This window comes from Vespula pensylvanica, chromosome 5 (assembly GCF_014466175.1).
Source record: "Vespula pensylvanica isolate Volc-1 chromosome 5, ASM1446617v1, whole genome shotgun sequence".
Classification (NCBI taxonomy): domain Eukaryota; kingdom Metazoa; phylum Arthropoda; class Insecta; order Hymenoptera; family Vespidae; genus Vespula; species Vespula pensylvanica.
The window spans coordinates 605,292-631,337 of NC_057689.1; the positions used below are offsets into that span (position 1 = coordinate 605,292).

A 26,046-nucleotide genomic window follows, 5' to 3' on the forward strand; every position below is an offset into this window, starting at 1 on the left:
AACGTGTCGCTTTGATCATGCGATACCGAATTGGATCTTTGAGGATGAAAGTACTCGTTTTACCCGACTTAACGACGCGTAGAAATTTTAATTAAGTGTATCATAATATTAGATCGTAATATATGAAATCGTCATTTTCGAATAGCATAGGACGCATTAAATTGATATCCGTGCAACTTGGATCGGCTTGGTCCGTAAGAACGATCAAACGAATCGATTTACCGGCTCGTACACGATCGATTTTTATTCGTCGAGAGAGGAGAAGATCAAAGAGTTTCCTTCAAAACGAAATGACTATTATGGTCGAGACGACGAGATAAAAATATCGCGCTTTGGAATTTTCGATGGGGCCTTTGTAGGTGACACGTACGGTGTATAAATTGTCACGGTTTCCTGAAATTTTGATGCTCGGTAACGTGGTTGGTGCGGCGAGGATGGTGGTCTCGCGGTTGTGGACGGAGGTGGTGTTTCGAGGTGTCAGCGACAGAAAGAGGCGCACGAATTGCGAGGAAAGAGGTTCTCCTAGTCTCCTAGCGCAAAGAGGGAACCGTAATGTAGAGGGGTTCGCGTAATAATCAGGGAAAAGGGGGTGAGTCGCTGGATATAGAGGCGATGCTAGAAAGACAATGAACAGAGAAGTGTAAAAGGCCCTTTTCGCGCTAACGGTCCTTGTCGTGAGTATTTAATTACGGCCTCCAGGTGTCCAGGGACGAGGACAGAGGGATCATATCCGAGTATTTACCGCACACCAACTCTCACGAGAGTTCGCCAATTACTCTTCAAAAGTGACTCTCTCTCTCTCTCTCTCTCTCTCTCTGTCTCGTTTCTCGTGAACTACGCGACTAGCCTTTACTACACGTCCCTTTGAAAGAGCATAGAATTAGAAAGCAGCAAACTCGGTCTATTTTTCTGAGAAGATAACGCTATCGTGCGTGGACAGAAATTCGTCGAGTGAAACTCGAAAAGGAGAGATCTTTGAAAACAGATTACTTCGGTCGAGAGGAAAGTGAAGTCCCCTCTTTGCAATGCGCTTTGCTACGAGCTTTGCCATGTATATATATAGGTACATCTACGTGACGGAGTATCGTCGGAAAGACGTCGCGTCGAGACCCTTCGGTTTTCCGCTGTAATACATATCGCAGCTGTGGAATTCCCGATGGCACTTTACTCGAGGCTATGAGAGGGTAAAGTCGTTAGGTGGAAGCGTCGATAGCTTAACGTCTAACAAGATGCTTTGACCGACCCACACTCGCCTGGGATATGAAACTTTGGTGGCGCAATAATTTCGTATAAATTTCATTTACGTATTTTCTTCGGCGTATATATCGGAGATAAGATTCTCCTAGTTTCGTCTCTTGGTATCTTATCCGCTCGTTAAGCCCTAAGCTCGCTCGGTAATGACTTTTAATTAAATTAACACTGTAAACGATTACCTTCCTTAATTTCACCGGTAAATTCCTCTCGAGTGAAAATCTTCAAGGATATGAGGAGAATGAGAATGTGACTCTCCAACGCTGCTTGCTAGGATCTTCCTCGAGGAGCAGGAAGGGGTTAGAGGTTACGAGAAAAGGAAAAGCAGCAGCAGCAGCAGTAGCAGTAGCAGCACAGCGTATTCGAAAAGTGGGAGTTAATCGCCAGAGTCGAGCGTCGAACTCGCGAATCTTAAGGGCTCCTAACAAAAGACATAGCGCAGCTCATGGAAACTAAGTCGGAAGGATAATTAGCCACCTGCATCACCTGCGGGGTGGTTCCTCTCTTCTCTTCTCTTCGCTCCTCCGGTCGATGACGCATTAGCACCAAAAGGGAAGCTCACCGTTCTAAATGGCAACCGAGCCTGAAAGCAAACTAATCCAAGTTATAGTTCGAACACGTGCGAGTAATCTGCAAAGTGAAAACTCGAAACGGCGAAAGCTTTCTCGAATATGCCTCGGATAGGAAACGAAGAGAGGAGAAGTAGGGAAGAAGGGAGACGGCCCAAAAGGTTTCGTCTCAAAATTGGCCCGTGAAACACCTGAGAGATCGACCAAAGCACTCAGACCCATCGATTCGAACGCATCGAAGCAACCAAGTGTGACGGAAGCGATTATCGAGCGCACCTGCTGCGTACTCATCGATCTCTCAAGTGTGTGAGCTTTCCACGTGTTTTCGCTTTCTATGTAAACATGAATTATCAATTCGCCGAGAGCCGACGATAAACTTTGCTCATATAATTTAATTATTCATTTTTAATAAACGAAACATCTGGAACGTTACTCAAGAGTACGCGATACATCTACGTATAATTCAATATCGTTCTCAGAAAATCAACGACTTTCGATCGAAAAATGTAGCGCTCTTTCATTAACATGACTTTTAATTTGCACGTCAATTTAAACCGAGTTAACCCGCATTTAACAGACGTCGCTTGTTCGTTCGTTCGTTCGTTCGTTCGTTCGTTCGTTCGTCCGATCGTTCGTTCGTTCGTTCGTTCGTTCGTTCGTTCGTTCGTTCGTTCGTTCGTTCGTTTCTCATCGACGTCGACGATCGTAGTCGTCGGTGACGACGACGTCGCTCGCGAAATTTGATTACCCGAGCTAAATTACTATGTAAGTGAATTAACGATGCATCCGCTCTCTATGAAATAGCAATAATCAGGGCAGACGAAATCAAACGTGCGCTACGAGAGGGGATGTCCTACCTCGTACAATCGCCTTTTATATGCCGGATATTAACGCGATTGTGCCGCTGTAAAATCGAGTAAATTATGAATCGCGAAGGTAAGGGCTCTTGGAAAATTTCCTCGCTTTTTCCAATCTCGTCTTCTTTTGACGAATCCAACGAAACGCCATTTCCGAACATTGCCAAAGTTGTTGGATATATTTCGTGCGACGTCGAGCGACGTCGAGCGAAAAATATAATACTTCTATGTTACTCCCTCGAAAATATCCTCTACGCGTACGTAACAAGTTTCCAAGTCGTTAACAACTTGAAACTGTGAAAGAGAGAAAGAGAGAGAGAGAGAGAGAAAAAGCTCTCGTGGAATATACTTTACCGTCGGACTCGTAAGATCGTCGTTATGTGCTTAACGTCTCGTCCACGTCTTCACTTTGGATCATCGCCCGTGAAATTTTTGTTTCTTTCGGTTGGTGCTTCTTTAGAGATTTCACGTGCAAGCTCGATTATAACGTACACGTAAATCCATACGATGGATCTACGTAAGAGATTCCCGTTTGCTCGACATATCGTAAACGCGAAACCGTACCATCAGGAAGATAAATTTTTATATATCTGGTACATGCTCGTAAAACAATATTCGAATAAAATCGTATTCTAGATCGTAGGAAAATAGGTGCTTTTGAGCGCCCTTTTTCCGCGCTCAAAACCGTGTGTATTTTTATGATAACCAGGAGCTAAAAACGTTTCGTGACCTTTTTTCCGGTATCGACGTCCGTTTCTCCAACCTCGATTCTTGAATTATTGCTTTCGACGTTTTCTTTTTTCACTTTTTAATTCCATTCGAGAAATCTTCTAACGCACGCTCTTCCAACGGTATAAGATTTATAGTCATGGGAGAAACCTAAAAGAATTACTCGCGAAGGTGATATAACGAGGAACGATAGTATCCTCCCAAGACTCTCGATTCAATCGTCGAACAAACGCACCGAAAGAGATTGCCATTAAAAGTTCTCTCCTGCGATCATGCTTTTACGAATAAAATAGATACTTCGTTAATGATCCATTGAAAAGGGAAGGAATAGAGAGAGAGAGAGAGAGAGAGCTGTTCGTTCTTGGATGGTTTTCTTCTCTGTCGAAGGTACCTTCAAAGAAATCAATTTGAAGAAAGAGAATCTTAACATCCACCGGAGATTTTATCTGCGAGATCTACTCGGAAGGAAGACTACAAAGGATTACGTACATTAAAGATTATTCTAAAGTCTGTGCTATTTACGAGGGAATTGCTATTTTTCGTTCTCGCGAGTAAAAGAAGCATGTCGAAGACAGGAGGTACGAGTCTGGCTTGATTACAAATTGAAACTCTGGCTGGTAAGGAACTCTGTCTTTTCTCTGCCAAACGATTTTCGTATTCGAACGAATGTATAAAGCCAAAGTCAGAAGGTACCGGTTTGCTGTGGACGTGTCTCGAAAGATAAGCCCAGAGAGACAGAGAGAGAGAGAGAGAGAGAGAGAGAGAGTGTGTAATCGGCCTGGAAAGAATAGACTTAATTATCTGTCATAGATGATGGTTCTGCAGTTGGCTGAATATGTATGGTTTCCGTTTTGATAGCACAAAGGATAGAGAAGAGAGAATCCTAAATCAGAGTAGCGGCCAAAGTGATTAGGTTTCGCGGATCTTTTGAGGAATGTAACTCAAAGCGAGCCGAGCAAACCTGAACACATCGTATGTGCTTGCGGCGGTTACGGAACAGTGACAGCAACGACCATTCAGGAACGCTCCTCTCTCTCTTCCTCTTTCTCTCTTCCTCTATCTATCTATCTATCTATCTTCTTCTCCTTCTTCCCCTTTTCGTTTTCCTTGTCCGTGGACACATACCAGTGCTCTGCGTGTATCGTCTCTAGGAAAGTTTCTAACGAGCCAACCGGAGTTTCCGTCGTTATTGATGTAAATCAGACACAGGATTATAATTTAATCTAGTAGCAGCCATGTCCCTAGAGTTTGCAACTTGCGCGTTCCCTCATTATCGGTCCGTGAGTTTTAATAACTTGAAACGAGTAAATTAAAGAATCTCGAACGGGGTCTTTCTAGACGAGGAATAAGAATTTTTATCTGCTTTGAAGTGATATCGGAGAGTAAGGAAAGCTATACGACGACTGACTGGAGTAGTAGTAAAAGAGGAAGAAGAAGAAGAAGAGGAGGAAGCAGAAGGAATCGAAGAAGAAAGAGGACGAAAGATCGTAAAACGTTATAAGACATTTGAATGTAAATAGGTGGCGAGACACGTCCGAGCACGGAAAACACGTCTCGGTGGTATCGACTTTTGAGTCGCCGTTTGTCATGGGTACACCGCGTACACCAACGCTAGCCGGAGGCCTTCCCTCGTCGTATCGAGAGAAAGAGGACTATCCCGAGAGAACAGAATTTTTCTTCTTATACCCTTCTCAGCGTTACGAAATGACTTTCCACGAGGAAACTTCGTTACCCTCTTAAAACTCCAGCAGTCCTTTTATTTCGACCCTTATTCTTTTCTCCTTCATACATACATGCATATATCTAGACTTTGAAAGACAATATGGACGATAGGAACGTTCACGGGAAAAAATAAATTCCCTTTCGTTTCGAAATGGATAGCGGAGCGTGCATCGATTTAACCGTTAAACGTTTCTCCTCTTGCTTAAAGCCATATCGACTGTCGTTCGTTTCGTAGAAAAGTCGAGAGAGAATTAACTGGCGCGTAGAAGAGAAAAGGAAGAGGAGAAGTAGCAGTGGGAGAAGAAGAAGAAGAATAAGTAGAAGAGGGTTTAGTCGAGGACCAAACCTTCGAGCAAAAAGATACGATCGAGTTCTCGTCGGAAAATCGTTCTTCATTATCATGAACACACACAAGCGGTAATGTCCTCTCTCCAAAGCGAGGAACCTTAATCGTCTCGATTCCTTTACCACCACTATTCTCTCCCCGATCGAGATTTTCCGAGTGTATTTGGCGAGCATCGAGTCGCAGCATTTAATTGGAACTACTCGGGAAAGAATAACTTTTGAAGCGGGACATATCGGATACTCGTAATTTAACCTAATGGCAATAGTAGTAGAAAATAGAGAACGGGCAAGTCAAGAAGAAAGAGAGATAGCCGCAAAGTTTCTGTTTTCAGCGAGCGGAATATCATCGCGAGCGGAATTATTTACGTCCTGGTACGGACTAGGAGGAGAGGGAGAGGGGGGGGAGGTTAGTCGCGCTCGGCAGAATAGAAAGGACAGAAAATGCAAACAAGGAGAATAGCATGGGGTATGGCGCGATAGAGTCGAGATAGTCGACACATTCGCGCACATACCTATACACTAGCGCTGCATTAAAAAGTAGCAACTTCCTGGTTGCTGCCGCAGGAATCCATTTCGGGCACTGCAAGCACTGCGTTTCAGAGCCGGAGCAACGGGGATTACAAGTTTGGTCCATTAAAAACGGTTGTTGCCGTCGTCCAGCACTCCCCATATACCTACCCAACGATCTCACCCCTTAAACCTCCCAGGCTGCTCCATCCAGCTATATAACGCTACTTGCTGTAACTGCAAGGATACACGAACGAGCAAGTATCGTTTCGCTTTTACGAGGATACCTAGGTACGCGCAGGTATGTCTGTAAATCTGGCTGACCAAAGAAAAACTGTGCCGGTTTTTCTTCTTCTTTTTCTTGTTTTTTTCTCGACGTGCAGTCTCCTCGTTACTCGCGTTAGCGAGGTATTCATTCGTTCCTATAAATCGAAGACGAATGGACCTCCGTAAACCGTTAGAGTGCAGGAACATCCTCTCACGGAGCGATAGGAAACGATAGGATCGATTTGACTAAACGAACGTTAGCTCGGTGGTTGGCCCCTACGAACACTTGGCAAACGCATTAAGAAGAGGTATACCGGATTCTGTTAATTTCCAATTATCGAAGGCTCCGACCGTCGAGCGGACCATTTGGAGAAGCGTAATTTCGAAGGAGGTATGCAGCTGGTTAGGTTAGCGGGCATTAATCATGACGTTTGGAGAGACGAGCGCAGAGCGTATCGCGCTACCTCGGAAACGTCGATGCCGGGTGCATTGTTAATTCTGGTGCTCGGCAGAACGTAGAGTATCCTTGCCAAGGAATGTACGTATGCAGAGTGGTATATACACTCGGATGCGCGAGAACCTAATATGTGAGAATACAAAGGGCAAAGTAAACCAAGGGATTATAGAAACGTAGTTACATAGACGAATAACAGACCGACTATCCTTCTAATATCGAGGGAATTTCTTTAATTTCTCAGTGGGAAATTCAGCTACATAGACGGATACGTAGACACTTAGCTATCTAGCAGATAGGAAGGAAACGTCGAGAATACGGTATGCGAATCGATACGCGATAATCCAAATTCAATGGCAAATTCTAGCTTAAGCATCGGCAGTCGTGCGATCTAACGCGATCGTACGCTCCTGTGTTGGCCATTTACGAGCAACCTCCCGTAGTAGAGAACTTAGAATGTGCAATGTTTGTGTAATATCTAAGAAAGTCTGTACAAGTACGAGGTAACCTCTTTCCCTCCGGTGGGGATCCATCCAACGTGCCTGGAATTCGGTGGCGAGCTTTTCCGAGCGTATCAAGTAAGAAGTTCCCTCTTATATACGGGGTGATACAACCCTTTCGTTTCCCCGACGGATACGAACCTCGTCCTTAATTCTTTTTTTCTCCGGCATTACGTCGAACGTTTCCTCCTTTACAACGTCCAAACTCTCGCTAATGTATATTTGGTACGGTCTTTAAGATATCGGAAATTTTCTAACGACTGCGAGGCTCCTTTTTACGATTGTCGTAAAAAGAAACAGTTATCGGTCGAGCGAAGGCGGACGCACACCTTGTATAACACCTACGTGCCTTACTACTTCTTCTCCGACTTTACGGAACGTAACAAAGCCATGTAGGATTCTGCAGGAAGAAATATGGCCGGTAAAGGTGGAATACGCGATGTGCATCGGCCCGCTGTAAAATCTCTCTTTCGTTAATACGAATTTCCCTGGATTCTTTCCCGTGTCCTTTAGAAATTTATCTATCGGACGATCGAATTTCTTTCGTTCGGTACGTTTAGAGAATTCTTTGCTTTATTGTTTCAATGAACGAATCGAGAGGGTTGTTTAAGTTTAATGTTCCTCGATATGACGTACCCCGTACTATCCAAATAAGGTACCTTGAAGATAAACGGAAACGTATCGCTTTGCGCATAGCAAATCTCCGTTCGTTACCGCAAACGTTTGTCCCAAAGGCTTAGCCTAGTTTCAAGCATTATTATCGTTTCGTCGGCAACCTTCTTGCCTCGTCGCTCGACGACGAAATTTCTCGTTAGCCGACACGGTAACGAGGGAGAAGATTCGTCTCCGGGGTTGCCCAGTGGCGTAGCTCGCGAATCTCGGCCACTCCTTTTTCCTTCTCTTTCTATCCTCTCTCTCTCCATCTCTCTCTCTCTCTCTCTCTCTCTCTCTCTCTCTCTCTGTCTCTCTCTCTGTGTGTGCGCGCGCGCGCGTGTTTCTTTCCCTTTTTGCCTCGTTCCTCTTCACAGGGAGCCACTCACTGACTTTTGCATTAAGAGCGTCGAGTGTCCGAGAACACTCGTAGAACAACTCGTGAAAGCTGCTGCACGGAAAGATTCAGCGAAAAAAGATTCTTTCTCTCTTTCTCTCTCTCTCTCTTCCCATCGAGGCAACTTCGTTTTCGCGAATTTTCGTCGCCGCGACGAGGACGACAACGCTTCATTTTCAAGGAAGAAGTAGGCTAATTGACACTCGTGACGATCGCGTGTAACACCACGGAAAAATGTTTAACGAGATCGCAGAAATCGCGTGGTCTTTGTAATAAAAAGCAAAGCAACAAGTAAACGCGAGATATCTGGTCGTTGGAGATAAGGGAAAAAGATAAATCGTACGATTGGAATCTATGGAGTGCGATGACCTCTCTCTCATGGGTTTGCAACGACGAGCAGAGTCTATTAAATATTAGAGGAGCGTATGAAACGGAACACGCGCTTTGGCGATAGTGCTCTGTAAATTCGTATATCTATATCTATATAGAAATTTGCAGAATATTCAAGGAACGTCTTCATTACCGTTTCATAAATAATAATACGTTTTGCAATTGCAGACATAGGTATAACGGCAGATAACTCGAGCGAGGAAACGCTGGGAGGTGATGGTGGTGTTAGGTGCGAGGGAAAGGGCCAAAGTACTAATGCTTTTGCAGACGTCGTTATACCCATCCTCGGCCAGCACCGTTTGCTTCGGACTAACCTTCTTACTCCCTCTATTAATAATCTAAACTACGTGTGGATTATTACTGGCATCTCGTGATAAGTGGGTGGTACGTTACTTCGTAAATCTTTCGTTCTGGTTCGCGTCCAAAAGCGAAGGGAAAATTCGTGAATTGAAAGCGCATGTACGCCTAGGCGAATATCTAGCAAATAATATACGTAGGAAATGATAAAACCTACAGAGATTATTTTTCTTTACGCTCGAGACCGAGTAACGCAGGTACTCCAGTATGTCGTTGGGTCGGCATTCGAGTTAGTCGAGTAGCTCGTCTCTCTACCCACTGTGACGTTGTTCTTTGCTAACTTTTGAGCTCAAAGTAATTTCCTCGCGGGCAAATGCTACGCGTAACTTTGCATTTGTGCACCTTCACGATCTCTCTTACGTAGAACCTTGTTAGTAGATTCCCGAGAATATTAAGTAATACGCGTCATTAGCCATTCCCTTTACTCGCTATCGCCTCGACAAACTCGTCGTTAGCCCGTTGATCTCAATCGGCGAAGTAAGATTTCTCGATAACCAGTCGATCGCGATCGTTTACAAGGAAGCCTCTTACAAGTTACCTTCGTCCTTATCGAAAGGATCCTTTTGATTGTCTCGATGAATAAATAATATCAAAGAGAGAATGGGAGCAGGTGGATTGGGAGAGAGACAATAGAGAAAGAGAGAGACAGAGAGGGGAGAGGGAGGCGTCATTGGTCTTTTATCGTAGCACGAAGGTTAAGACGGACTCTCACGATCTCCGGGTAACAAATTTATCGGAATCCCGGTTCCTTGTAGCCCCGAAGCGCTTTGGAAAGTTCCATCGACGAATTTCGAGCTCTCGGGAGATACGATTTCTTGGATTTGATCGCGCAAGCCTCGTAGGTGCCATTCAAAACTATCCGACATGGATCAGGAACGTCAAAGTCTTTCTCTTTTGAAAAAAGATTTAAAAGGAATCTCCAGGAAGTTGGATGCCGAGATGAGGTGGAATAAAGGTAAACGGGAGAAACTATTTTACTGCCTTCCTACCGGATGAAATATATTTCACTCGTATTACTTTCTTTAGTATCGCTGTATTTCGTGGCTTTAGCCTCGTTAATATCGAAACGCGCGACGATTCGTTTTTACTGAACGAACGACTGAAAAGTAGGAAAAATATTTTCATTGCAGAAATCGAAAGTTTCTTTTTTCTCTTTTTCTTTTTTTTCCTTTTTTCTCTTTCTCTCTCTCTCTCTCTTTTTTTTTTTTTACAGCGGTAAAAATATTTGACTTTATTTCCTCCAAATGGTACAAATAGAAAATAAAATTCGTTCAACAATTTAATTTCAACAAAATCACATTCCTCCGATATGTTGCAATGAGAAAAAAAAAGAGAGAGAATGAAAAGTTTAAATCGTTTAATAAAATCATCAACGTCCAAACGAATAGCGGGCAAGCGTACGTATTTTGTTGGATAAGAGAATGTTTTTCGAAAACGTAAAGTTGGATCGCGAAATAACATTTATAATTTCTTTGTTGGAGGAATACGGATTAACCTTCGCAGTATGATATAATTAAAATCGTTTCATTAAACTTGGTATCGTGATTAGTGGAGTGTTGTTATAAGCTCCGAAATAATGCGATTCCACGCAGGTAGACGTAGATGCTTGTTAGGCAACTAATTACAGACGACAAACGAGATTGCCTTCTGGAAAAAAAGAAGGCGAAAAGGCACGTAGTACATAGATATACCTAAATATATCTATATACATAGGTATGCATTTACCCTCGAACTTTTAGCTGCAGTTTTAGCTGCGAATGCACGCTGTAATCCACTGGGACTTAACTAAATCGAAGCTTACAAGCTATTCCGATGAAAAGAGCGAGCTTGTAAATCCTTAGCCGCTTTTTGACTCGGGGAGAGAAAAAAAAAGAAAGACAAGTACGTTCCTCGGTACTCGGGGATAAGATCAATACGCTTTAACGCGCTACCAGAGTATCCGAGTAGATTACGGGAAATTATTCGTCGGTGCGTCGAGGACTCATTCGTATTCCGTTCTCGACGTAGGCACAGAACTTTTCTCGTTGTCGTTGTTATTCTATGAGAAACCACGTTCCCACGATATTTCGACATCGCAAGATAATAGAAGCAACATTAACGGCACGTACGTGTTCTCTCGAGCCATGCAACTTTTAGCCGCTAAGATTTGTTTGGAGCTTCGTTCGCGAACGTATTTCACATCGCGTACGGCACCGTTACGCCCTTGATAATAAACTTTCCTCCCTTGTGTATCCGAAAGCTTGTCGCGAACGTTCTCGTGAACTCGTAAAACTATCTGCTAACCCGATTTCTCTTCGCTCTGCTGATATAATTAACGAGAAAAAATTTGGCTCGCTTTAATAGAAGACAGAGAGCACCGGGAGTTGCGTTTGTTCGTTGATTTTTCAGATTTCCAAATCGATAAAAGGAGTCGGCGGTCAGAGGAATCGTTCGATCGATCGCCATCTGCCCCTTTCTTTTCGCCGGTCGTTTTCCAAACTCTCTTTGATTTACGATAATCCACTGGATAGTCGAAGCCCGGAACATAAAGAGGAGAGAAGCCAACGAGAGAAGAAAGAGAGAGAGAGAGAGAGAGAGAGTGAAACGACCACGCAAAATATTTCCAATCTCAAAGTTTCGCGCCAAAACTTTTCGCATCTCTGTTACCTTCGTTCGTACGTTTTCGAGCGAACGATACGTACGAATCTTTTTGTCCTTGAACGTAACGAAATTTCAACATATTTCCTTCCAAAAAGTTCCTCCGCAGTTTTATCAATTTTCTACTCCATACTTTACAAACGAACACACGATAAAATAAGAGAAACGCTGCAGAGGAGACCATGAAGGATCGAATCGTACGTATCTTCTTTTATGCTTTAATGTCGCGGCTAAAGTATCGATAGTTATCGAAAGTTGTTACAGACGAGTCAAATCTTTTTCAAGGACGCGATAACTGCGTTAACCGTAGTCGTAACTGTCGCGTAACAGTCACAGTTCTCGTTTTCACGACACGAATATCAGGGCCGTAAAATTGAAAGCACAAAAAGCTCGTGTAGTTCGGCTCGCGTACTCTATATCTAAAAGTTCAGCTGGTGAATATTTCTCTCCATCGGTCGTACCAGTTTTATTTTGATACGTGGTGCGATTAAGCGTGGCTTAAAACTCTACGCGCTTGGATCATGTACACCATGTGTATCAATGCCCCGTCGTAAGCTCGCGAACGAAGCTTTTTCCTATGACGAATGAACATGTAAGTCAGAACCATGTTTGTGCGTACTCTCGCCTATAACAAACGAGCGAAACGTCGGCATCGTTCGGTATACAATATCCTCCATAAACGGACCTTTTCACATGCTGCTCACTCGACTAATTATGTATGAAACAGTAGACCGCGCAAATCCCCCATTCATGACTTTAATAATAGCGTTCCGCGAACAAAGAACAGCTCGATCATTTGCATTTTATTATCTGTTTTGTTCCTTTTCCTTTATATTTGTTTTCTCTGTCGTTTTTATCCATTCATTCATTCATTCATTCATTCATTTATTTATTTATTTATTTATCTATCTATTTATGTGTCCCCTCTTTTTATTTTATTTCATTTTATTTATTTATTTATTTTTTCTTTTTTTTTAATCTTCTTTTCGCCTCTTATTCTCCATTCGTAGGTATACTCGCTTCAACGCATCAACATTACACGACGCAAAATAAATACGGATTAGAAAGGATCAAAGTTCTTTTTTTTTTCTTTTTTTTTTTATTCTTGGTAACGCGCGCACCATTTATAAACGGAACGAACAGAAATAGATTACCTTATCTGTCGAGAGTGATAGAGGAACCGATAGAAGATTTATTTCACCCTTTCCCACGGAAATGTTCCCATTACGAGGACGGCTATCTTCCGCGGGCTCGGCGGGCGTGACGCGCGCGCATACGTTTCCCTTTACCCTCCTCCACCCTCTCTCTCTCTCTTTCTTTCTCTCTCATCGAAATTTTATCCCACGAATTTGTTTAAATAGAATTCAGCCAAATAACATTCGAACGGATTAGTAAGTCTCGATTCTACGATTGAATCGACTATAAAATTATTTTCCTCGTAAGAACGCTGATAAGCGGTTCTAGAAACTTTATTCGAAGGCAAAGATGATAAGACATAAATTTTCCAAACTTTTCATTAAAGCATCGAAAATACTCGAGGGAAAAAGAGAGAAAGTCCGACTCCAAACTAGTCGATCTTGAGTGTCGATCAACGACAGCGACGCTTTTGAAAATGTACAGGTAGTTATCGCGAAACTCGTCTCGTTCGTCTCGCCATCCCCTTCAAATTTTCCGTGTAAGTATTCGAAACTTTTGAATGCACCGAATCGAACTAGTCGCTTTGTCGTCATAATCTTATCTCTCGTCTAGAGTACTTATCTTTTTCTCCATTTTCGAAAGGTCACATTCGTGCTTGGAAAGGTGATTTTTCTCGTTCGTTCCTTCGATTAAAACGGTGCGAAACACGAAAGTGCATTAAACCGTGAACGTTGTACGTTTAACAAAGGTCGGCATTGAAGAGAATCGAAATAGGAAGAAAGAAGGAAAAAAGGGAAGGAAGGAAGAAAGGAAGGAGAGAGAAAAAAAAGAAAGGAAAGAAGAAAAAAAGAAGAAAGAAAAAAGAAAAAAGGAGGGAAGGAACTCGTTAAAATTCTAGAGGAGAATTTTATGCGCTTGGTTCGCTGGTCGGGTAACGAGCATGCGCGTGCAACCGATTTTGATAAACGATTGATCCTTCTCTAGTACTGCCAACCCGTAGATTGAACTGTTAATTATGAAACGTGCAATATCTCGTGCGGTAGCAATAAAAAGCAAAATATTCGATCGAGCTTGAGTGCCATCGAGTCATACTTATGAATATCTATACTCTACGAGTTATCCTTAAGATAAGTTCAAAAATTAAATAAAAAATTTAGCGAGAAGGATATCGTTCGTAGTATCGTTCAATCGCACGGATTGTTTATCACGCGTTGTCTCCTACAACTTATCTCGTCGCTATTTTTTTATTTTAACGGAATTAAAGCTTTCGGACTGTTTCTCGAAAATTCGCCCTTAACGTTTCACGAGATCGCATTACTCTAAAGTACGTCGGAGTAAGAATCTTCGAAATCTCTTCTCCTTTCGTCTTTTCTATGTTCCTTTTTCTTTTCACGCGTTTGTTTTCACTTTTTTCTTTTCCTTTTTTTCTTTCTTTTTAAGGACGTTTACTCGCAGGCGTCACTTTTCTCACGCTGTCCGTATTTCTCTCTTTCTCTCTCCCTCTCTTTCTATTTCTCTCTCTTTCTCTCTTTCTCTCCGTCTCTCTTATCCCTTAACCGCTCGAAACAGCACGTAGATTTCAAAAGAGAAGCTCTCCAGATTCTCTTCGTACTCGAACTTTTCATTCAGCTGGCCTTCGACGACGCCGTGGAAGAAAACATAAACCCGGGCTAAAGTGCAGCGAAATACGATATGCGAAAAGTTTTCAAAAAACTTTCTTCCTTCTCCTACCAAGTTCCTAGAGCGGCGGCCATTCGTTGGAACGAGAAAAACCATGAAAAATTACGTGCTAAGAATTCTATCGTCCAATTCTCTCTAAACTTTGTCTCTCTCTCCCTCGCGCACTCTTTGTTTCGAATTAACGTTAATTCTTAAGGGGGAAGAAGTCTTCTCCTCGATTCCCCGTTTTTTTAACTTTATCTATAACGTCTCTCTGAAGACTATACATATAGAGTATACTCGATGAGATAATTTCCTCCCTAGCGAATTCGATCCATCATTCCATCGAAATGGGATTGCGTCAAGTAAGAGCTTTGTCTTTTCACCCTCTCCACCCCTTTCTTTCAACCTCGCAGAAAAGCCTCGATCTAGCCTAGAATGTCTTATGCAATCTTTGCATCGAGGGAAACGATATAAACCTCGGCAAGACCACATCATTCTTCCTCTATTTAATAGAAAATCAAGTACGAGCTCTTCTTCTCGATGTTACGTCGATATAAATTTCTAATCGATTATTGGGAAGGTATCGAATTCGATTGAAACGATCGCTGTAATATCCTCCTCTCTTTTCCACCGATGATAGAAAGTTTTCAATAAGTTCGTAGCAGACACTCGTAAAACAGATACGGTAAATTATTTCTCCCTTTCTTTTCTCGTGGACTCATCCCGTTCGTTGTCTTGTCCCTCTGGGAACTTTAGGAATATAGAGGAGGGCGGTGGTATACGCTGTCCGAGATTTAATCTACTTGCCCGGGTAATCCTTAGGACGGATTGCGGAGCGCTTCTACGCGGTATATTATTCCGCAGCATCAAAGTACTCCAGCTTTTTGGATGACTTAGCTATCTACCTTGCCACTGTATTAACAGATTATTTTTTTTCTTTTCATTTTTCTTTTCCTTTTTTTTTTTTTGTTGTTTCTTTCTTTTATTTTCTTACTTACTTCAATTATACACACACCCTTGCAAATATTCTCAAACCCATTACGACGTGTTCTACTCTCCGGCATTGTTTCAGAGTGGCGGACAAAGTGGTGTCTGGATCGCGAGCGTGATTATACTGTCGATTGGCAGCTGGGTCGGTAGAGTCGGACCGCAACCGGCGGATAGCGATCTCGCGTCGTCCCTGACAACGCCACGAGAGAGACTCGAAGTAGTACGGCAAATTCTAACGGAGGTACCGCTGATCGACGGACACAATGACCTACCTTGGAATATCAGAAACTTTGTCCACAACCAGTTGGCCGATTTCGACTTCGACAAGGATCTCCGGCAAGTCGCACCGTGGAGCAAAAGCGCTTGGAGTCAGACGGACTTGGTCAGATTGCGACAAGGCATGGTCGGTGGTCAGGTATTATCGGCTTTCCTCTTCTATCTCTTCTCTCTCTCTCTCTCTCTTTGTCTCTCTCTTTCTCTCTCTTTTCTTCGATAACCACGTCAACGTCGCCGTAGTTTTGGGCCGCTTATGTGCCGTGCGAGTCTCAACATCTCAACGCCGTGCAGCTGACTCTGGAACAGGTCGATCTAATAAAACGACTGATAGAAAAGTATTCTCAACAGATGCAGTTTGCTGCCTCGTCCAAGGGTACGTATTGCTGTTCTTTAAGGTTCGGGGAATGACGCTTATTACGCGACGAGAATTTAATCGTTCTTTCTCTTAATCGAACGCACAGAGATCTTAGAGGCTCACAAAAGAGGAAGAATTGCTTCGCTCATCGGCGTGGAAGGAGGACATAGTCTAGGAAGTAGTCTAGCCGTTTTAAGGACGCTCTATCACCTGGGCGTAAGATATTTGACGCTGACGCACAGGTGTAACACACCCTGGGCTAAAAGCTCGTCCGCGGAGGAGGACGACGAGGACGGTGAGTCAAAGAATTCCATAAGCAAACAGCAAAAAAAAAAGAAAAAGGAAAAAAAAGAAAGAGAGAAAACAATTTTCATCCTTTTCGAATCCTTTTCCAATTCCTTCGATTGAAATTTATCATCGGTCGAAATCTCGGCTCGTCGATCGGTAATAACAGTATAAATAAAGTGCAACGAATAAAACGAGACAAATTGATGAATTACATTTGAAATTCCGCGTGAATTCCCGGAAATTCGATTCAAAGCGATAAAATATGTTGAGGTGTAAAGGGAGGGGAGGAAGGGGAGACGGGAAATGCTTCGGATATGGACTAACGCGATTTAAAAAAAATTAATCACTCTTCGTCCATAATCTCTCATGCGCAATCGATCGATACCATCGGGAAATCCTCTCACGTAAATTTGTGAATACGATTTGGGAAAAAAAGGGGAGAGAGAGAGAGAGAGAGAGAGAGAGAGAGAGAGAGAGAGAGAGGAGAATATGGTTTTCGTAATCAGTCCCGTGTATCGTCGTTAATATCGAATCAAACAGAGTAACGAAGAGGAGGAGGAGGATACCTATCGCGAGGCTATATCGAGTCTGGTACACTCAGGAGAGCATACCCATTGTCATACTCGAAGTGTTGACCACGTAAACTATCCTTCAACGAACTAAACAGATGGTAATCTGAGGGTGCAAGATCCTTCGGGCTATAAACAGGATGGAGGAGAATAGTCCATCCCCCGGCTGCGGTTGCGTCCTCAAGTGCCCGTAAGCAACGCGAATATATGGTTTTATGGCAACGTTACACAATGTCTGGTTAAATGTTGGCAAAGTGCGCTGCACCTTCTACTCGTGCGCTCCATCTTCCTGTTCTCGTAAGGGAAAGGAGAGATATATTTTGGTCCTTGCGGTTGTTTATGAACTTTTATTTAAATTTATTCACGAAATCGACTCTCCTTTCTTCCTTTTTTTCCCTTTTCCTTTTCTTTCTCTCTCATACCCTTTTTCTTTCTCTTCGGGGGCGCGCACCTTATTCTTTATTAACTCACTCCTTTTACTCTCCTTCGCAGGAGGAGGTCTAACGGCGTTCGGCAAGACTGTGGTGCGAGAGATGAATAGACTAGGCATGCTGATAGACCTCAGCCATACGGCCAGAGCAACAATGAGGGATGCCCTGAAAGCGACCAAAGCACCTCTGATCTTTTCACATTCCTCGGCCTTCGCCATTTGTAATTCCTCGAGAAACGTGCCCGATGACATTTTAAAACAGCTGGTAGGTCGACGATATCGAGAAAATGTTGCGGCTCCTTTCCCTTTGGCTTTAGCGTTTTATTTCACGTCTCTATGTACAACACTTTTGCCTTTTAATTTACACCTTGGAAAAATAATTATTCTCACTTTTAAAGTTACTTTCCTTCGATCCTCGTCGTCTCACTCCCTTACTCTCTCTCGGGGATAGATAATTATCTTTGCTCCTCGGCATCCAGAGTTCCAATGGTTTGAAACAATTACCGACGACGATTCCTTTCTATTGTCGAGTTTTCTGCTCCATTAAAGTAAGAATCCTCTCCCAGCCGACCTCGTTAAGAAGCAAATTAACAGGGACCAAAATTAACGGCTCCATCCACTTGAAACACGGTATAATGGTAACGGCGGACAACAAACCGCTCTCTTCCACTCGTAGCGACCGTCGCAGCTGATAATTCTGCTATCTTTTATTTCGTTTCGTTCATTAATATCAGATTATCTTCGTTTGATTTATCGTTACGATCTTAGAAAGAACAACATATTATACACGTACACGTACGCATTTCTTTCGTCTAGGCTGCCAACGACGGATTGGTGATGGTGACCTTTTATAATTATTTCGTCAAGTGTGGTTCTCAGGCGACTATCTCGGACGTGGCAGAGCATATTTATTACATTAGAAATCTTATCGGCGTCGATCACATCGGAGTAGGTGGAGACTTTGACGGTATCAACAAGTACGTCCATTATCCTCATTACCTTCCTATTGAAACAAAAGTAACGAAATGATTTTTTTATTTCAATTCGATCGTTCGATCGTTAGAACTCCGAGAGGTCTCGAGGACGTTTCCAAATATCCCGAATTGTTTGCGGAACTACTTCGTAGCGGCAAATGGAACGTACACGATCTGAAGAAGGTGGCCGGTTTAAATTTATTGAGAGTCTTCAGAAAGGTAATCCCGTTTGATTATCCAGTTCGTAGAAAGGCATCGAATGTTGATTTGAAATTATTGTTACCGTAGGTGGAACGCGTGAGGGACGATATGAGAACGGACGGTGTTACGCCGTCCGAAGAATATCTTCAGAATTCTCCAGATGTCACCGGGAATTGCGCCTTGGACACTAATACCGTGCAAAGAGGCGTAGAAGTCTAATCGTCCTCCTGGCAATCTCTCATTCGTTACTCTTGGTCATTTTCACGATGACGACGAGGAACAGCGGTAAAGGACCGATCGAGGTCAACGAGGGCGAATCAAAGAAAAAGAGACAGCATGCAGCTTCCTTTCTATGACCTGCTCACTTTCAAAGCCTCTACTTTCTTGATCCGAGCCACGGAAAAAATGGCTCGCGAAGAATCCCATCGTGTCGTAAACCTACCTCGGAACTCGTTCTTGCGGAAGTGATGAGCAACGAGTCAAAAGAGAGAAAAAAATATATATATATATCGAGATTGGTTATACAATTTTACATATATTTTTTTTCTCTATATTCTCTATATTCTCTATATTCTATTTTTGCATTGATTTGTACATTTTCAGACAGATCTTCCTTTTTTTCGAATTCTTTTTCATTGTTTCTATTACACGTGCACGCGCACACACACCGCCATATTTATCTTCTATACGATACAGACAGTGACCGTCATAATTGATCGATCGATAGAAATTTTGCATCGTTGCTATTACTTTCGTCGTTTCTATTCTATAAATAAAGATAAAGCGATTGCTATTGCTATGGATTATCAATCGCGCATACACGTAAAAAAAAAAAAAAAAGTAATCTTGTACTGTCAAAAGAGCTCTTAGTTGATGGATACTTGTCTCTATAAAATCAGCACATCCATGTAAGAAACGAACCTGATAATTGAAAAGGAGAACAAGACTCGCGAAGGAAAGAGAAGATATACAAAAGTGTCGTTTCAAAATTATACTACTTAAGTCTTTCGAGGAAAATTTCAGAGTTATGTGTAAACCTGACTGTACATTTTCCAACAAAATTTCTTCCTTCATTGCACTAAACGTAAAAAGCACGTGCACATTCAGGTCAGATCTTTCGTCAAAATTCTAACGTGAAAAATTGGAAATAATATTACAGGATTCGAAAAAACAAAGGAATTCAAGATTTAAAGAGTATATAATAGCATTCATTAAAGTCAATTCAAAACATGCTTTCCTCCGAGATTAATTTTTTATCCAACTTGGCTAAAGCATTTTTTACTAAAGTTAATGAGAACTATATATTCTTTAAAGCTTGAAACCTTTTTTGTGATGTAGATATAATAGCTCTCTGCCTCGTGGATTCTTCTAATGAAACAAAATTGAAACGAGGCCATACCTTTCATCTCGCTACGTTAAAACAAAATGGAAAACGCATAAAAAATGCGCACGTGTTTCCTAAAGCACCGGACATAAGACTACTTTCCTTGTAATCTTGAACTTCCACCTATACCTATCTATGTCTCGTGTGCACTTATATTATAATCCGTGCAGGAAAAGTAGTTTCCAATGCACATGTGAAACAATGAGAATGAGAGGGGGGGAGAGAGAGAGAGAGAGAGAGAGAAAGAGAAAACGAAAAAGAGTAAAGGTCTAGACGCACTAGCGCGAAGCGCACGACGTGAAAAGCATCGTAAAAAAATTTATTTTCGATTACGCGACTATTTTTGTATGCATGCAAAAGTTTTAACAAAATGCTGAAGTTTGACGCATCGATGAAAAATAAATTTTACAGTCTATATCAACTTACATTCATAAACAAACGTTAAGGTAATCTATTTGAAATAAAAGCAATTTGGTGAAACAGATATTTAATAGCTGATGGATTAAAAAAAAAAAGAAAAAAAAAGAAAGAAAGAGACGACTTTAGTGCAATAAAAATAAAACTTAAACATAGAATCGTAATCGATGCTGCAGCATCGTTCTTATTGCTTCGTTTCGCTTCTCTTTTCTTCGCGCCAGTGCGTTTTTAGACCTTGTCGACCAAATTGAATCGAAGAAATAGGTGCACGGATTATATCTATTTCCCGTGTGTATGTAATATGGGATGAATCAAACGAAGATAACAAAGTAAAAGAAGAAAAGCAAAAAAAAAAAAAAAGAAAAAAAAACAAACAAAAATATCAGATATTCCGTCGTGTCTTTGCAACGGATTCTACGAATAAATGTTTCTATTGTAAACCTATCGACGAAACTTTTTTCTATCCCGCAATTATTTTCATTGCACTTTATGGTAAATTATTCGTCATTGATCGTATGCGTTCAATCAATATGTGAACGAAATACGTAAATTTCAAATAGATAAAGCAAAGATATCACGTTTAGAGTGTCCTTACGTGACATTTTTTATTTCGACAGGTCATATGAATCATTTATATTAATCAAGTCACTCCATTTCTTAATTAATATTTACGGGAAGCTCGAAAAATATTCTTATTATCTATAGAACGATTGTATATTACTTATAGAACCTATTACCTCTAAAAAGAAACTAATAACAAAATATTTTTGGTGTCTTGCATGCCAATGTACATCAAGGAAACGTGCCTTGAATCGAAATTACATGAACGTGATGATAACCCCCACCCCTTCGAGTTTCTTCATGTGTTTCTATCTATATATACTAATATAACGCAATCAAAAAAAAGCAAGGTTTAGTCGATCCGATGCTTCATTAGAGAATGGAGTGTTACTTCGTGGAAAGCAATATTTGATTCACCGGTTTATACAACGAGCGTAAAGTCGTTCGGCTCTGTGAAAATTTTCAATACGTGATCGGTCGATTTTAAAATCGGTCAATAATACGAAGAAAAATCAAAAAGAAAATCCGACAAAGTTCAAGTGAAACAACGCTGAGGTGAACATTTTCTTATTTGTTCTTTTATTAAAACGAAATAAAATTTCTTAGATATTATTGTAATTCCGTTCGATCTTTAGTTTTTCGTCTTTTTCGAAAAATATATTCTGATAAATTTCATCATCGTCAGACCAACGCGTATTCGTTCTTACGATAAAATATTTTATATTCGTCGAGCATCGACAACACGAGAGCCTCATGTACTTACGTTTCGACAAAGAGATTGATATAGATACTTTGTATATTTATAAATTATTTATAAGGCAAAGTGCAATATATGTTTCGAGAAAAAATAATAACTTCATAAATCTTCTCTTGTGCATAAATTTTGAATAATTTCAAAATTACACAGAGAACAATCTCCATGCGATGTATGAAAAACTATTTCTCTTCGTTCTTGTTTCACTATAAGAACATTTGTCCAAAGTTCATAAACAAGTTCCAAAGTGATCATAAACATTACCAATTATCGGCAGTGCGGATGGTCCTTCGAGACTGAGTTAAATTTTTACAAATCGAATATAGTTTCTCAAGAGATATACTGCGCAAGAGCAAACTCCAATAAGTTATCATCCGATTTGTGGATCTGTCTCGCTCGCGTTGATCTTTGCGTAGTATATCTCCTCAGAAAGTATATCCGACTTATCAAAATTTCACTCGGTCTCGATGGACTACCGGCACTATCAATAATTGATAATGTTTATGATTTCTTCAGGACAAATGATAAATTTCCAAGAGAAAAAGAAGAGATAAAAAGAAAAATGGATTCCATAAATCCATAAATCGGATGATGATTCTTTCCATTGTTGACATTTTCAACGTTATATCGAAGAAAAGAGATAATCTTATTACTCTTTTTTCTCGAAACACATATTGCGCCTTATCTTATAAATAATTTAAAACTAGCAAGTACTTACTAATCGCTTGGTTGAAACGTACGTGGGCTCTCGTGTTGTCGATGCTCAACGAATATAAAATATCCTGTCGTAAGAGAGAATATATGTGTTGGTTTGAGGATGATGAAACTTATCAAGGTATATTTTTAGAAAGAAAATTAGAGATATTTTATTATCTAATATGAGTTTTTTAATAGATATCTATTTCATAGTAAATCTTTAGTTCCCTTCAGGCTCGATTAGAATCATGAAAATATTCAAGTAATTCTATCTCGTTTCAATAAAGGATCAAATTAAAAAATGCTTCTCATTCCAGCACTCGCGAATGCTCGTCGAGTAGTCGAACATCGCCATGGCCTTGAATAATGTTCAAGTCGTAAGTAATTCATTCCGTTCGTTCTTAATTGTGTTAAAAAAAGAAATAAAGAGAAATAAGTAGAATAATAAGTTTCTCGTTTTCTTTTTTTTTTTTTTTTTTTTTTTTTTTTGGATATGACACAGTGGAAACTAGCAATGGACACTAATTTATGGATCTATCTCGTCGCGTCGATCTTCTTTTGCGTTGTATATCTTCTGAGAAATTACATTCGACTCGTAAAAATCTCGCTTAGTCTCGATGGACCACCGGCATTGCCGCTGATTGGTAACGTCTTTGATTTCTTTAGACTAAACGGTAAGTCCTAAAAAAAAAAAAAAAAAAAAAAAGAAAAATAGAGAAGGGAAATAATTTCATTTTATTCTAATTCTGTGTTTTTTCTTTTCTTAGTTATAAACGAAATAAAACAATATTCAACGCATAGTATGATCAGAATTTGGATAACTGTGATACCGTATTTAATGATCATTCAACCTGAAGACATTCAAGTGATACTCAGTAGCTCGAAACACACACGTAAGCCTTTTGTTTATTCTCTATTTCGCAATTTTATTGGAAGAGGTTTAATACTAAGGGACGGTGAAACCTCCAAACTGCATCGGAATATCCTTCAAACGGCTTTCAACGTTCATGGACTCGAAAAGTTCACTGAAACCTTTGTTGAGCATGCCCAATATTTGGTATCAACATTACGCGATAACGTTAATAAGGACATGAATATCACTAAGTTTATCAACGACGTCGTTTATAACATACAAGCCGAAACTATCCTAGGCTTAAAATCGATCAAAGAGAAGAATGGAGATAACGAAACGTCCGAGCTTCCCTTCAAAGTGTAAGTTTTACATATCAATTCATTTCGTTTAATATAAACAAACAATTATTTCTAATATTTCAGAAACGAAATGTTTGCAAGTTATCGTTTGAAGCGACCATGGCTATTGTTCGAATCATTATATAAATTGACAAAGAAGTCGAAAATTGATACGCAACAATCAAACCATTATATTGCCTATTGCTACAATCTTATCAAAAAAATAGAAGAATCTAAGCGGCTACAATCTTCCGTTATGACAAACGATGGGACGAAGATGCAAACGAAAGAAAAGATATCTCTGTTGGAATATATGGTCAATATGAAACAAAAATATTCGTATTTCAATGACGAAGCCATCTTAGACGAATGCAGTACATTTATGTTGGCTGGTTTAGAATCCGTTAGCACGGCAACGGCATGCACTCTCTTTATGTTGGCAAATCATCCTGAATGCCAAAAAAAATGCGTTAAAGAGTTGGATGAAATTTTCAGCAATAGCGCTACTTTAACGATTAAGTCTTTGAAAAAGATGAGATATTTGGAGATGTGTATAAAAGAAACGCTCAGACTTTATCCCATCGTACCGTTAATAGCCAGATGTCTCACTGAGAATATAAAAATTGGTATTAAGCGTTCTTTATAAATCATCATTAGAATCATAAGATAAACATCTTCTTCGGGTCTCTTTTCTTTTTTTTGTTTCTTTTTTAGGTGATCAAGTGATACCGGCCGGTTCTTCTGTCTTCATCTCACCTTTTCTTACGCATCGAATAACGCGATATTATCCAGATCCAGAATCTTTTATACCAGAACGTTTTGATACACAAAACTCTAACGAAAAATTGCATCCGTACGCTTATATTCCTTTTAGTGCCGGCCCTAAGAATTGTATCGGTAAGAAATATCTATATATGACGTTAAAACACTTCCAATTTTCACTACAAATTATTCATCTTCCCACAGGATACAAATTTGCAATGTTAGAAATGAAAGTGCTCATTAGTTCAATTCTTCGAAATTTTATATTGGAACCCACGGCGAACAAACGTACGTTACTTATTAGATATAGAATGACTATACGAGCTCATGGTGGTCTTTGGATCAAATTCAGACTACGGGAGGCGATGTAATATAAAATAATTTTTATAAAAAAAAAAAACGTACTAACGATGTATAATTAATAAATAATTGCTCGAGCGAATATTCGGTACATCATATTACTCACTCATACATTACACTCGATGCATTTTGTTTATAATATATGACGTAGATGTATTATCGTACATATCCATATAAATAAAATTTCTTTTTTCCTAGGAAATATATAATCTTGTAAAATCCTATATTTTGACCCATAGATTAAAATAGAGAACGATTAGAATTATATGAATTGTGACAATGATATAGATCAGTAGTAAAAGTAGAAAATAGATAGATAAAAAAAATCAATAAGATACTCGTTAAGCACGATCGTAAAAAATTTTTTATTCTCTCGATATAGCGGAAAGTAGAAAGATCAATAATCTTTTATAATATCTATTTTTATCTTTTGTAAATAAAGTTCTAAGATAACGTCAACTTATACGTCACAGAATGTATGAATTAATACGCAAGAAAAACGCTAGATGGCAAAGTGTGTATATTCAGGATGGTATATATATATAAGGGTTTATAAGGGACACCGTAAATATTACTTTTAATTCGTCGCTGATAAGATTGACCATTCTTGTTGCGTATCGAACGTCAACGAATTAAACCGTGATAATTGGAATACGATATTACACAAAAAGATTATAATAATTTAACAATAGTAACAGTGAATTCATATTCTATTAAAATTTGTCAACGTGACTACATAAACATGGTTTATATATCGAGTGGTAATAATTATAACCTCCAATTTTCAATATTGTTTTTAATTAAAGTTGTATCAAATAACGATACATATTTTCAGATGGCAAAATTCATGACTCAGTACCTTGGGGCTTTAAAAAAATTACCAATTTCTTTTCATCCATAATATATCTGATAATAATGTTGTAAGTATTTAATAATACAAATTTTTTAAATCGTTTGCGATGCGTCATCTTTAATCACATATTGTTCTTTTGTCAGCTTCAAGACATTATTTGGTATGGATATAAATAAAAGTGACGGCAAAAGTTCGAAAGATAATAGACCTGGTTTTGGGTAAGAATTATATCTTTAAATTAATTACGAGTTACTTAAGTAAGATTATAACTATTTTTATTTCTCAGTCCACCAAAACCTCCAGGCCGGAAACTAGGTAGACTTAGAAACATTGACCATAACGTTGACGTTCCCGTTGGAGGTTGCAGCAGTTGTCTACTATAATAAAATATTTGAATCTACTATGATAAAATAAGATAATGGATAATTTATTTCTATCAAAGAAGTTTTATCGAATTAATGTGCTTATTTAAATATTAAAGCTCAGAAATATAATAAATAATTTTTAACATATCCTTCTATGCTATGTTTAAAATATTACAAATTATTACAAA

The 26,046-nt window shown here is 39.9% G+C and overlaps 3 protein-coding genes across 5 annotated transcripts in view; all 3 read left to right on the top strand.

The window, feature by feature from the left end:
- LOC122629686 (dipeptidase 1-like) overlaps positions 1–19,078 on the top strand; it is a 57,829-nt gene extending 38,751 nt beyond the window's left edge. Inside the window, exons 2-8 of the mRNA XM_043813402.1 lie at positions 15,505–15,837; positions 15,939–16,071; positions 16,160–16,348; positions 17,403–17,605; positions 18,157–18,317; positions 18,404–18,533; positions 18,603–19,078. Of these exons, the coding sequence (XP_043669337.1) occupies positions 15,505–15,837; positions 15,939–16,071; positions 16,160–16,348; positions 17,403–17,605; positions 18,157–18,317; positions 18,404–18,533; positions 18,603–18,734 (1,281 nt within the window). The 3' untranslated portion in view covers positions 18,735–19,078. The remainder of the gene's footprint in view (positions 1–15,504; positions 15,838–15,938; positions 16,072–16,159; positions 16,349–17,402; positions 17,606–18,156; positions 18,318–18,403; positions 18,534–18,602) is intronic.
- On the top strand, positions 19,071–24,842 carry LOC122629685 (probable cytochrome P450 4aa1). 3 transcript variants are annotated; one of them, XM_043813400.1, is made up of 7 exons: positions 19,071–21,446; positions 22,645–22,704; positions 22,830–23,001; positions 23,095–23,539; positions 23,603–24,144; positions 24,233–24,415; positions 24,485–24,842. In XM_043813400.1, the coding sequence occupies exons 2-7, from the start codon at positions 22,681–22,683 to the stop codon at positions 24,649–24,651; spliced, it is 1,533 nt and encodes a 510-aa protein (XP_043669335.1). In that variant the 5' UTR covers positions 19,071–21,446; positions 22,645–22,680; the 3' UTR covers positions 24,652–24,842. The 3 variants fall into 3 exon arrangements, with proteins under 3 accessions (XP_043669335.1, XP_043669333.1, XP_043669336.1); XM_043813398.1 differs by having other exon boundaries at positions 19,071–21,432; XM_043813401.1 differs by lacking the exon at positions 19,071–21,446 and adding an exon at positions 21,882–22,466.
- A 335-nt stretch (positions 24,843–25,177) lies between these two features.
- LOC122629689 (selenoprotein K-like) lies at positions 25,178–25,994 on the top strand. Its single transcript, XM_043813410.1, has 4 exons — positions 25,178–25,401; positions 25,476–25,560; positions 25,637–25,711; positions 25,780–25,994. Exons 1-4 carry the CDS (start codon positions 25,383–25,385, stop codon positions 25,874–25,876), a joined length of 276 nt encoding a protein of 91 aa, XP_043669345.1. The 5' UTR covers positions 25,178–25,382; the 3' UTR covers positions 25,877–25,994.
- Positions 25,995–26,046: the final 52 nt, after the last annotated feature.

Coding starts and splice junctions, on each gene's coding strand:
- LOC122629685 (XM_043813400.1), top strand. CDS start 22,681: ATGGCCTTGAATAATGTTCAAGTC. Junction 23,540..23,602: donor TCCGAGCTTCCCTTCAAAGT/GTAAGTTTTACA, acceptor CTAATATTTCAG/AAACGAAATGTTTGCAAGTT. Junction 24,416..24,484: donor CGGCCCTAAGAATTGTATCG/GTAAGAAATATC, acceptor ATCTTCCCACAG/GATACAAATTTGCAATGTTA.
- LOC122629689 (XM_043813410.1), top strand. Junction 25,561..25,636: donor ATATATCTGATAATAATGTT/GTAAGTATTTAA, acceptor TTCTTTTGTCAG/CTTCAAGACATTATTTGGTA. Junction 25,712..25,779: donor GATAATAGACCTGGTTTTGG/GTAAGAATTATA, acceptor TTTATTTCTCAG/TCCACCAAAACCTCCAGGCC.